At 38.3% G+C, this 12826-nt stretch overlaps 2 protein-coding genes and 4 non-coding genes across 7 annotated transcripts; all 6 read left to right on the forward strand.

Annotated features, from left to right (window-relative positions):
- The first annotated feature begins 1187 nt into the window (after positions 1 to 1187).
- LOC132132217 (cytotoxic and regulatory T-cell molecule-like) lies at positions 1188 to 6175 on the forward strand. Of its 2 annotated transcripts, none has more exons than XM_059544537.1 (12): positions 1188 to 1263; positions 2498 to 2647; positions 2777 to 2929; positions 3022 to 3138; positions 3508 to 3666; positions 4081 to 4179; positions 4893 to 4973; positions 5103 to 5141; positions 5260 to 5325; positions 5474 to 5611; positions 5728 to 5814; positions 5915 to 6175. In XM_059544537.1, the coding sequence occupies exons 1-12, from the start codon at positions 1212 to 1214 to the stop codon at positions 6073 to 6075; spliced, it is 1302 nt and encodes a 433-aa protein (XP_059400520.1). In that variant the 5' UTR covers positions 1188 to 1211; the 3' UTR covers positions 6076 to 6175. The 2 variants fall into 2 exon arrangements, with proteins under 2 accessions (XP_059400520.1, XP_059400521.1); XM_059544538.1 differs by having other exon boundaries at positions 5106 to 5141.
- A 2008-nt stretch (positions 6176 to 8183) lies between these two features.
- On the forward strand, positions 8184 to 12420 carry LOC132132216 (heat shock cognate 71 kDa protein-like). Its single transcript, XM_059544536.1, has 9 exons — positions 8184 to 8330; positions 9063 to 9272; positions 9486 to 9691; positions 9929 to 10081; positions 10284 to 10839; positions 11059 to 11261; positions 11326 to 11524; positions 11596 to 11828; positions 11933 to 12420. Exons 2-9 carry the CDS (start codon positions 9068 to 9070, stop codon positions 12125 to 12127), a joined length of 1950 nt encoding a protein of 649 aa, XP_059400519.1. The 5' UTR covers positions 8184 to 8330; positions 9063 to 9067; the 3' UTR covers positions 12128 to 12420.
- LOC132132998 (small nucleolar RNA SNORD14) lies at positions 9314 to 9409 on the forward strand. The gene has a single exon (XR_009429118.1). It is a non-coding gene; the product is annotated as a small nucleolar RNA SNORD14 (small nucleolar RNA).
- On the forward strand, positions 9748 to 9843 carry LOC132133001 (small nucleolar RNA SNORD14). Its single transcript, XR_009429121.1, has one exon. It is a non-coding gene; the product is annotated as a small nucleolar RNA SNORD14 (small nucleolar RNA).
- LOC132132999 (small nucleolar RNA SNORD14) lies at positions 10122 to 10217 on the forward strand. The gene has a single exon (XR_009429119.1). It is a non-coding gene; the product is annotated as a small nucleolar RNA SNORD14 (small nucleolar RNA).
- On the forward strand, positions 10896 to 10991 carry LOC132133000 (small nucleolar RNA SNORD14). Its single transcript, XR_009429120.1, has one exon. It is a non-coding gene; the product is annotated as a small nucleolar RNA SNORD14 (small nucleolar RNA).
- Positions 12421 to 12826: the final 406 nt, after the last annotated feature.

Here is a 12826-nt window from a genome sequence, read left to right on the forward strand (position 1 = left end):
GGTGAACTACAGTATGAGAATCTTCTTGGCCCTCAGCATCATATGAGTAATATGACATAGGCTATCATACATTGTCCTTGATGGCCTGTACTAGCTAGAAAATATCACAGCTTTATATTTTACTCATAATGAACCAGCATTGTGTAAAACTAGCCCTTGGTGCCAGAACAAAACTCCTTATTATTATAAAATAGGCTAGTATGCTTTATAATGTACCTAATGAAAAGAAAGAAATTAACAGGTTTATCCATTACACAGTAACATCTGTATTAATACTCAGTTGTGTTAGCTACATTACTGCCGGTCTGATGTGAACACTATTAGGTTGTGTGTATCAAAATGAGGAAGGTTTTTTTTTTTTTTGCCCACACAGTTGAAGTGGTCATTGGTTATTGTGAAATTCGATCATGTGATTTTACCCCCCCCTCACAAACCTAATAAAGACCTTCCTGTTCCTTCCGAGATTTTTAGCATCTTTGTGTAATCATACCAGAGAGTGATGACACTTTTTGTGATGCTGCCATGTGTGCTGTCATAGAGATGCTAAAAATAATTTTTATTTGATCATAGAACATGATTAGATGGTTATGTTACAATCAGTAAATAAATTGGTTTCTATGTTTTATTGTAATTTTTTTTTAAATGTAACAAATAAAAAATCATTATTTCCCGGGTTAAATTAGATACTTGATGATTCATCATAACTGGAAGAAGATTTTTTATTCATGATCTGTAGGAGGGGAGTTATTACAATGAATCTTCAGTAGACCTTTTCTTCTGACATTTTGGACTACGTAAAGGAATGACCATGTCATTTTTTTCTCTCTCTCTCATTCAAATTGTAAATGGTTGCTCCCCCTTGAATGTTTGTAAATTTGTAAGTTTGAAAAACTCAAAGTTGATCACAAAAAAAAAAAACACAAAAAACAGTAGACCTTTCAAACTGGCTATTAGTTTTAAATTATTATATTATATTATATACATCATCAAAGAACTTAATAACTTGAAGAACTCAATAGGATAAAAGGTGGTGAGAGTAATTTTACTAAAAGAGAAACAAAGACCAGCCGAGTTGCCCCTGAAACCTCAACCTTCACACATACAGTTGCACAGGGGAAAAAAAGCTGTGACATTTCATGATGTCATGGAAGCCGCTCTCTTTTAAAGAGTCTAAGCAGAGGAAGTGAGCTTCAGAGTTCAAGAGCCGCAGTATGGAGATCAAAACCGTCTTAATTATTCACACTCTGATGTTGATCGTAGGAGGTAAGACAAACTTATGTCTTATTTACACTGGTTTAAACTACATCTCTGACTTTTAAAGTAGGGTTGTGGTTGACTAGTTTGTGAATATATTTACCTGATACCTTTAGGTATAGGTATTTGTATGGGTAGTTATGTTTGGGTAGGTTACATCATAAGAGAAGGTTTCAGTTGTATCTCAGTGCATTTAACTTATGATGGCATATGATGATTTTTTTTTTCAACTCATTTTGTTATTCTTATTGGATTGGCTGAACTATATAACTTAAGTTTATATGCTGTGTACATACTAAAGTGGTAACCTGCAATTGCTCCTTCAAAGAGTTATTTATACCTTATTCAACTTATAAAATGTACTTTTGTTGGCACAAATTAATGTATTAAGGTTGATTCAGAAATATTAATAACTGTTTTGGCTTGAATAAGACCAATTCATTTAGTTGTTACTATTTTTAGGTTACCATTTTGTTCCAGTGTAAGTTAGCTCAGCTTGTCGTTATAGAAACAGGAACATATTCTTACAATGCATACAGATGCATACAGTATCAACACAGTAGAGGACGAGAAGCTTTTCAATAATCTAAATAAGTCTAAATAAGGAAAGACAGTATCAGTGAATACATTGCACAAATTTAAACAATTTGCAATATTCTATTAAATTAAATTCAAACGTGAATAACAGAAAAACAAATAAACTAAATAAAATTAAGCATTGTGCTATTACTCCCACATACAAATTCACATGAGGCAATAGGCATTAGGGTCATTTTTACATATGACAAAAAAAACACATCACACCCCCATATAGCTTGATTATATGTGTACACCTCTGTAACATTTTAAGACCACTGTTTCCTGTTCCAGCACGAGAACGTCGTTTTATGTGTCACATCGGCAAGTTTTCTCTCACTGCAAGAACAAACCACACAAGAAAATAAAAGACCACTTACAGCAGTCACTATTTCTTTCTACTGCAAAGAGTGGCCCACTCTCACTTTCAGCCGCAGCTCCTAAAAGCAGCAAGACACAAATGAGTCAGAGCAGAGCAGAGCGTAGGGTGTCTGTCGTATTATCTGCCCTAATCAACCTACTGTTCTTCCATTCAACTAGCCTACACTCGACTGCATTTAGCATTCATTAATGTTTTAGGCTGTCTGATTCAAAGAGGAATGCCAATTATGTGAGAAGCTTTGTTAAAACATGATGATACTGACTTACTTCTCTTCATTCTGAACAGGCATAAGAAAATGTCTGGCAACACAGTATCTTCCAGTGGCAGAAGGAGAAACACTGGTATTGAGATGCTCTCGAAAAAACTTAAGTGATAATGGACACATAGAGTGGAGGAATCCACAAGGCCATCTTTTGTTCTTCAACAATGTAAAAGGTGAGGGCGAGAACACTGTGTATCGAAGAATGCAATTCAAACACTTAAGAATATGTTACAAAGCTATTTACATTTCCTCTTTATTGTGTCTCATTAAACATTCAAAATGTATTTCATGTTCCCTTACAGGTCTAAGAGACTCAAGGAGCAGTATTTTTAGTATAAGCAGCTCTGAATATACATTACACATTGCTAATGTTACCTTAAAAGATGAAGGGATTTACAAATGTCTACTGTATGAAAATAAAGTCGTTCCAACAACATTTAAAGTAAAAGTATTAGGTAAGGTATATATTTACTTCTCATCTTTTACAAAACATGCATAAAATATGGATATTAAATATGAATATAAACTCTATTTGTTTGGATCGCAGGAATTCCAAAAATAGAAATGGCAGAGTATAAAGATAAAACAACCATCAAGTGTTCAGCGGCAGCGAATGGCCCCCCACCTGAACTCTCATGGAAAATCAGTGGGGTTGAAATCGAAGGTAAGTTACGAGAAGTGTCAGAGTGGGCAGACAGGTATACATACATACATACATACACACATAACTTGTGTGAGAGAGAGAGAGTGGAGTTGATCAGATAAAGGCTTGGTGACTTTAAAGATTTGATATATTATTGACAGACATACTGTGCAAACAGTTATACTGACAAACAAAGTTCCCATGACTTCTGACATTTCTGTCACTGAGAAATGAATACCTCGTGAAAATAGAGGAAACACAATTTTCTGAAAAGGGTCAGCTAAGGTACTAACAATAGTACTAACAATAGTAAATCTAGGGGGGTTCTCAGACTGTTTGAATAATAAATCATAGATTACTGAATATATACGCCCTGTTTTGTCCTAACAGCTCTACCCAATACCTTACGGGAGGAAAGATCCAACAGGTCACTAGCGGTTAGCCTCTTAACAGTCAAAACTCATATCAGGAAAGCAACGGTGATGTGCCTGGCAAAACATACAGCTCTCCCAAGACAACTGATTAGTGTCATCATTATTGAAAATCACTGTAAGTATACACAAATAGTAGGCTACATATAACCATCTGCAGGAATAGCAGATACTACTAACTATAATTAATATTTGAACTAACTACCACTGATGTTCCAAGCATGTGACCATAAATGACACAAGCCAGTATAAGAAAAGGGAACTGAAAGATTTGGCAAGGAAAGTTCGTCTACACTTAAGAGTATTTGGTAGTTTCAGTGAATGTGTGGTTCACATTAGAGTGGTCAGTCACATGATGTCAGGGAAGTCAACTTTTTCTTTGAACAAAAGAACTGTGGTCCCCATCCAGAACAGATGCACTAAATATTTATGATATAACAAACACTAAGCCAGATTCTTACAAGAAAACATTTGAACCATTTTCTGATGGGATTTCTGTGTAATGAAATGTTTTTGTTGTACTTTTGCATAGCTGTTACGACCTCCACGACAAGTTACTCCAGTACTAGAGATGAGCTAAAAACAGACCTAATGATCACAGCCACGTCTGCTCCTGTCTTTAGCAGTACAGGTGGGTGTTTCAATTCATTTCATGTCTCAGTATAGGTCATTTCATTTTTTTAATTACACTAAATAAACCAGCTATCTCAAAAGAGTCTGATAATAACAGAATACTTTGAATCCCTTTTTGGACAATGGTTTCACATAAAGCTGCAGAATGGAAATAGATTTGCTCTTTGTATCTCTCTGCCTCCATCTTCTGGTAGCTTTTACAGACTGCACACAGTCGTTTCAAGGCATTTGAGTTTTTTTCTTGTTCATGGTCATTTTGCATTTCACTAGCTAGGACCATGCCACAAACAAGCTATGAAACTGGGGAAGAGTAGAAAGAGGATGAAGGGGTCGAGGGAATGGGATGATGGTCAGGTTGATCAGGGCATCTTGAATTGATGGCTCAGGGAGACTCAGGGTGGGGGTACCGTCTCTAGCATATATTTAGGCCAGACAATGAGGACCCCCTGATACAACCTGATAGAAATATAATGTGGGATAAGGTTGGCTGAATGGATGAGAAAGGGAGGGAAGGGTGGGTTAAAGAGAATGAGACTAGCAGAGCAGTATGAGGTGGCCCGGTATATATGGAGGTTTTGGAAGTCAGGTGATTGTTTGAGGCGTGGCCCTGCTCCCGAACTTTAGTTAACATCAATTAACTCCATATCTTTTCTTTTCTGTTTCAATTTGATATCTTTGCTAGTGTTTAACAAAAACACCATCTGATTACAGCACACGTGGAACTGCCGTCAATTTCAGAAAGTACTGAAGTGTTCCCAACAAGAGACAGCACTACCTCAAACACCATACAAGGTATACATATGCAAATATGCATGATTAAATACTTATTTCCAATATTTCCATTTCACCTTAAACTTAGTATGTGTTTTTATAAGACACTTTCAGTGTTTGTTCTCTGATTTGCTTTGTGATCTCTTTTAGTAGAGGAATATTCCACAGCAACAAATATAAGCTCGACAAGTAAGTGTTTTAAAATTGCATTGTTTAATATTTAACATAATATACGGGACATAAAATATCATTAATCTTGCTTATTTTACAAAGTGAAGTTGATCGCAGATCTATCTTTGCATTTCAGCACACAACATAAACTCTTCAAGCTCACCTGTTGAATCCATGACCACAAATGACACCAGCTTACCAGGTGTGAAGCTCATGACAAACAAAATGCTTATGAACAAACCAGAAAAACTCATTTCTATATTGCGCGAACATAAATGTCTAAATGACAATCAAAGCAACATGTGAAGGACATGAATTACTGATTGCATTATTACTTTGTGTATTTGCAGTTTTTTACGAACCACAAAGTCTGACAGAAGGCTCACCACTGCTGATCCTGCTGGTCACAAGCCTTGTCATATGTTTGCTTACTGTAGTCACCTTCTTATTGTTCAGAATGCGAAAGGCACATTTAGCCTGGAAAAAAGGTAATATAAGATTTGTTTTATATTTATACTTTATACCAAGCTTCAGTTATATTCTAGAGTTTAGCTGAGATTTAATTCTGGATTTAATTGTTCATTTTAATCTGATGTTATAACAGAGAATGAAGAATCAAACCAGTCTGTGGAAAGCAGCAAATCAAAATACAGTCATGAAGAAAAGCAGTCCCAGGAAGGGAGTAAACCAGGTATAACCGCTGAAACCACCTAATCTTGTAGTTCAAATGCATAAGCTTTCGTGTCTTTACAAATATTAATATTTGGTGTTTGACTTGATTTTCTGTCTAGGCTTTTGGAACCCAAATTTCACAGAATACAAATTGGAAGAACCGCCACAGAATACAGCAACTTCAGTAGCTACAGTTGATGTGATCACTGAAACACAAGACAGCTCAACAGCAGCTTTTAACAAACTTGACCAAGCTTGTATGAAGGAGACTGAACTTTAGAGGAACATTCAGCAGGTTCTGAATCCTCATAAGAGACTGAACTGATTTTGCAGTTCTGTTATGAACAATGGTGCTCACTAAAAGATGATGAATATAGCTACCAATTTTTGTATATACTGTTTTTACATTTCAGTCACTGCTGGTTTACATTAATTTTTTACTGATTTTAAAATGGCGTTTTATTATGTGTGCTTTATTGCAATGTGTTTACAGTTTAATAACTTTGAAGTGTTCCCTTGATAAAATTGGAATATACTGACATGATATTTCATCATTATATCACAAATGTGTCTTTTTAACCTGAAATTGTTGCTGCTTGCCCTTTTACCAAGGTTTGGCCTACTGATATTCAAAAGTCATTGTGCCTTTTTTTTTTAATATTGCATACAATTAAATGAACTATTTTATGTAACGTGTGGATGTTATGCCTGGCGAATCTTCTAAGGCATGAAAAAAATACAAATGTTAATTAAGATTTAAACCAAGCGCACTTTTCGGATGTCACATCCTCGTCAATATTGTATTGGGCTTAACGAAATGCATATGGTCTTTAAATGTCACACTTACTATGTGACATTTGTCTTTAGTGACTTTCATCAAATGTTGTGGACATATTTTCTACTTCCTTCTACTACTTCTATTAGAGTTGTGACGTTCGCGAACGAACCGATTCTTTTGAACGGCTCATAAACATGAACGATGGGAGCCGAGTCGCGGCTGGAGGGGAGCCGTTCTTTCTGTCGTTCTTTTATCCTATGCGTGTTTCACACAGATGCACACAAATGAGCTCCTCCGCGAGACATAACAGTTATAGGGGGAGGGGCGCACCCAGCGCAGGCCAACCCTTTATAGCGTGATGATATTAGTTATTAGTTGTGCATGTTCATTGCAGCCCACTTTGTTATTGTTCATTGACTTGAAGGGGCTGATGTCCTATTTGCAAAGTTTACAGTAGTAATAGTATGTAGTATAGACATTTCCATTTTATTTATTCTAATTTTATCTACTTTAAATACTGTCACTGTCTAAGCAGAGGGATTTGTGCAACCCTATGGAATATAGTCCACACATGACAAACGAGGTAATAATCAATATTTCAGAATAATTCAAACTCAGATATTGGTGTGTGATATCTGAGTTTTAATTATTTGACTACAAATCTCACCTCATCATTCCTCCCAGTGATTATTTCCAGGATAAACTGAGATGCCCCCAAGCTGGCTTCTTAAAACTGACTAAATATTTAAAAAGAGCCAAAAGAGCCGTTCTTTTGAACGGCTCTTTGAAAGGAACGGATCGCGAAGATCCGGATCCCGTCAAAGAGCCATAAATCCCATCACTAACTTCTATGGCCATTCGTATTCTGTGTGTATATCGCCCCCTGCTGGGCGTTTGTGCAATCATAGTTTATTTCCTGGTTTGTTCTTTTTCCTTTACTTAGAAATTTCGTTTTTTCTTGTCTTTCCCCGCTAACAGGATAAATAATAATAATATAAAATAATAATAATAAAAATACTCTGCCTCAAAGATTTAAGACGGCGCTGCGTGATAAACACCTCGTGCTTCAACACAAAGCTCATCATGATGCACATTAGTAAGATGTATTACAAGAGTATTATCACCTTATTCTAATTTTTTATTATTATTATATTTCAACTTAATTTATATGTATTGTAAAATACCTAAAACATTTTGACCTGTATGGTATTTCTTTCAAGTAATGAATGATATTCTTCACTAGGCAAGACCTTACAGTTCCAAAGCAATCTCACTGAGCTCTTTGAGCTAATACAGTTGTTGTTTTCAATTTGTATGTGCTTGTCAGGGTGTAATCTACTAAGCGACGGTTTGATCTATTTTCCTCAAACATTTCTGTTTTGCTGTCTCATCGACGCATTTCCAGTGAATGTGCAGGCTGATTTATTTCACGATTCACATGTATAGGACAAACTGTTCCGCATAGACAACGGTTTCCAAGTAGGTTTGCGGCAAACGTGAGGGGGGTGGTTTGGATTTTTTAACCAATTATATCCTTGGTTGTTCCCTGGTGGGCGTGGGTAAATGAAATATTCGGGTTTTACATTGGTTCTTACGGGTTGAAGTTTAGTGATCTGAATTTTCATTGGCTCGGCTACCGGCAATATATAGTGTTCTAGAACGTTCGATCGGTCTCTCTTCTTAGCAAGGCAAGGCAGTTTGTCGCCATTCCAGCTCTCCAACCGGCTTCTTCACCCATCTCAGTAATTTCCAACTTGGTAAGGTGTCCGGTCTATTTCTTTATAATCTCATATTGAATACTTGTTTCTATGCTTTCGTGTAGTACATCACTACTTCATTAATTACAAAGATGGCAGATTTTTCTTCTTTTTTTACATGTGGAATATTTTCCGGATTTTCTGATTCCGTTTTTTGATATTTTACTGAATTATATTGATTATAATTATACTGAGTTTTCACCATCACATTTTTCCCCTCCACTTTTTTTTTTTTTTTTGATCAACTCAAAGATTAAACTTCCTATTATAGCCACTAACGTTAAGTTTTAGTCAAAATGCCCGATAGAACAATACTTTACATTCAAACGCAACCGGCACCTCGTGATCTTGTCACGGCGCCTCACCCTACCTTAAGCGTTGATCATTTGCTTTTGGTCACACAATACTGCTTAGTTTTATTTTTCCAAAATGTACATGGACATGTTTGACACAATAACAGAAACGTTTAGAAAAGTTGAATTTAAGACCGATTTCGATCAGTCTGATTTTGAATTCACCATAGAATCTTCTAGATGCTCGATCCACGTGGTTTGATGCACTTCCACACGTGCTCCAGGCAAGTATAGGTCTTGCTCCAGGGCTTGGTGTTCTGTGGTTTCACAACTGTATATAAGCTAGTTAATGAAAGCGTTCCATGATCGCTTTCCTTTTTGTTTTCCAGTGTACAGCATTAAATGCATTGTGTAATTTCCCCTTTTTTATTTTTTTTAGACACAATGTCCAAGGGACCAGCTGTTGGTATCGATCTTGGGACCACGTACTCCTGTGTAGGTGTTTTCCAACATGGAAAAGTTGAAATCATCGCTAATGACCAAGGAAACCGGACCACTCCAAGCTATGTAGCTTTCACAGATTCTGAGAGACTGATTGGAGATGCTGCAAAAAACCAGGTTGCCATGAACCCCACCAACACAGTCTTTGGTAAGTGATTTATTTAATACAACTTTAATTCCAAAAATAGTTCGCTATGATGAAGTTGATTCCTTGCCATTCGTAGTTTCCACCAGAGGTTGAAAGACCAAAGATGGCCCAAGCACCTTCCTTGGATGTCTGAGCGAAATTCTGACATTAGGGTTTTTTTTTTTTTTTAAACCCTATGTAACTTGTAATTTTTATTTTCTTGCTCTCCAATAGATGCCAAACGTCTGATTGGCCGCAGGTTTGATGATGGTGTTGTTCAGTCTGACATGAAGCACTGGCCTTTTAATGTCATCAATGACAATACACGTCCCAAGGTCCAGGTTGAATACAAGGGTGAGACCAAGTCTTTCTACCCAGAAGAGATTTCCTCCATGGTCCTTACCAAGATGAAGGAAATTGCTGAAGCCTACCTGGGAAAGGTGAGTCTGCTGTTTGTGGGGCAGCTCTATTGAACTCCCATTTGACTTGATGTGCTTCGCTATGATGAAGTTGATTCCTTGCCATTCGTAGTTTCCACCAGAGGTTGAAAAACCAAAGATGGCCCAAGCACCTTCCTTGGATGTCTGAGCGACATGCACTATGCTGTAGTTTAACTGTAGTATTGTTTACTTTAGTTCCAAATGGCGGTTGGGATCTAATTTGCATTGTCTTTGCAGACTGTTACCAATGCTGTCATCACCGTGCCAGCCTACTTTAATGATTCTCAGCGTCAGGCCACCAAGGATGCTGGAACTATATCTGGCATGAATGTTCTGCGTATCATCAATGAACCAACTGCTGCTGCTATTGCTTATGGTCTGGACAAAAAGGTAAAAACTTGCATTCTTTCAGTGTGTGGTTTTAAGTTTTTCGCTATGATGAAGTTGATTCCTTGCCATTCGTAGTTTCCACCAGAGGTTGTAAAACCAAAGATGGCCCAAGCACCTTCCTTGGATGTCTGAGCGAAATTTGAGTGTCATACAATCAATGAATGTACATGCAAATACTTATGCATTTAATTCCTCTTTTCAGGTAGGTGCTGAGAGGAATGTCCTTATCTTCGATCTTGGTGGTGGCACCTTCGATGTGTCTATCCTCACCATTGAGGATGGCATCTTCGAGGTAAAATCTACTGCTGGAGACACTCACTTGGGTGGAGAAGACTTTGACAACCGCATGGTGAACCACTTCATCACAGAGTTCAAGCGCAAGCACAAGAAGGACATCAGCGACAACAAGAGAGCCGTTCGCCGTCTCCGCACTGCCTGCGAGAGGGCGAAGCGTACCCTATCTTCCAGCACTCAGGCCAGTATTGAGATCGACTCCCTCTATGAGGGCATCGATTTCTATACATCCATCACCAGGGCCCGTTTTGAGGAGCTCAACGCTGACCTCTTCCGTGGAACCTTGGATCCAGTAGAGAAGTCCCTTCGTGATGCCAAGATGGACAAGGCTCAGATCCACGACATTGTCCTCGTTGGTGGCTCCACTCGCATTCCCAAAATCCAGAAGCTGCTCCAAGACTACTTCAACGGCAAGGAGCTCAACAAGAGCATCAACCCAGATGAGGCTGTGGCCTATGGAGCAGGTGGGTTACTTGTTTTAATCAGGGTTTTTTTTTTTTTTTTTTTTTTTTTTTGGCGTTCGCTATGATGAAGTTGATTCCTTGCCATTCGTAGTTTCCACCAGAGGTTGTAAAACCAAAGATGGCCCAAGCACCTTCCTTGGATGTCTGAGCGAATGCTGTCATTGCTATCTGAACATGTCAATTTGCCCGAGGTTCTTATTTCTCACTGTTCTGTTTCAGCTGTCCAGGCTGCCATCCTCTCTGGTGATAAGTCTGAGAATGTTCAGGACTTGCTGCTGCTAGATGTCACTCCGCTGTCCCTTGGAATTGAAACAGCTGGTGGAGTCATGACTGTCCTTATCAAGCGTAATACCACCATTCCAACCAAACAGACTCAGACTTTCACCACTTACTCGGACAACCAGCCTGGTGTGCTCATTCAGGTTGGTATGAAATGGTTAGATTACTTTAAATGATGCCATCTTGTTTTAATTACCCTTTTCACAGGTCTATGAGGGTGAGCGTGCAATGACAAAGGATAACAACTTGCTGGGCAAGTTTGAACTTACTGGAATACCCCCTGCACCTCGTGGTGTTCCCCAGATTGAGGTCACCTTTGACATTGATGCCAATGGCATCATGAATGTTTCAGCTGCAGATAAGAGCACTGGCAAGGAGAACAAAATAACAATCACCAATGACAAGGGTAAGTCTTTTCTCTGCACCTAAAAAGACTGTGGTGGCCACTTCAGAGGTTAATTGGAAGTTCATTTTCAGGTCGTCTCAGTAAGGAGGACATTGAGCGCATGGTGCAGGAGGCAGAGAAGTACAAGTCCGAGGATGATGTGCAGCGTGAAAAGGTGTCTGCCAAGAATGGTCTGGAGTCCTACGCCTTCAACATGAAGTCCACTGTTGAGGATGAGAAACTGAAGGGCAAGATCAGTGATGAGGACAAGCAGAAGATCCTTGACAAGTGCAATGAAGTCATCAGTTGGCTTGACAAGAACCAGGTAAGTTTGCTATCAGTTGAGACCTTGTAAATCAAGTGACACTTGGATTACTTCTCCAAGCTTGCACTGGCAAACTCGACTTGACGTGTTTTGAAAACTTTCAGACTGCTGAGAAGGAAGAGTTTGAGCACCAGCAGAAGGAGCTGGAGAAGATATGCAACCCCATCATCACCAAGCTGTACCAGAATGCTGGAGGCATGCCAGGTGGAATGCCTGATGGTATGCCTGGTGGCTTCCCAGGGGCCGGCTCCGCTCCAGGAGGTGGATCCTCTGGCCCAACCATTGAGGAGGTCGACTAAGCCATTCCAAAGCCACTGTGCTACCTCCATAGCAATATTTACTGTTGCCCTCTATAGTTGGACTCCTCTAAAATGGTTACTTTGACGACGTTTTGGATGACTTCAACTTGCAGAGTGATTTGTTGCAATTCTAAAAAAGGGGATTAACGGGTCACATTTCTAGATCACAGGGAACAGACTTTCTACCTAGATTGCACAACCTATTTATTGACTTGTGAGCTGTGATGTTCATAAGCCTCATCAAACCACCTCAATGCTTTGAAGAAAATGAATAAACTGGACTTATTCTCAATGCTACCTGTCTGGTGTTTTTATTTCTTGGATAAATTGGTTGCCTTTTTGTTTAATTTACCTGAAACATTAAAGTTTATAAACTTTACTTTTTTTTTTTTTTTCCCTTCAAGCATAAGTGTCACTTTCCTTAGGGGGGGTAATGTTTTTACATTTGTCTTGAGCATCATAATTTAGCTTTTTGCGTCCATTTGGGCTTTGTAATAACTGAGGTCGTGAATATGAAGACCGTGTCAACTATCCAGTGTTTTTTTTTTTTTATTTTTTTATAAACCATAAAAATGTTTGTCAGTCTGAATGTTTAAAATTGCTTTTTACTCCACTGGACGTGACCAATAGTTTTAGTTTCAGCATAGTTCTTTTATATGTACACATGGTTTACATAAACATTTTCTTACTGAACATTAG

The sequence above is a fragment of the Carassius carassius genome, chromosome 49, assembly GCF_963082965.1.
Source record: "Carassius carassius chromosome 49, fCarCar2.1, whole genome shotgun sequence".
Lineage (NCBI taxonomy): Eukaryota > Metazoa > Chordata > Actinopteri > Cypriniformes > Cyprinidae > Carassius > Carassius carassius.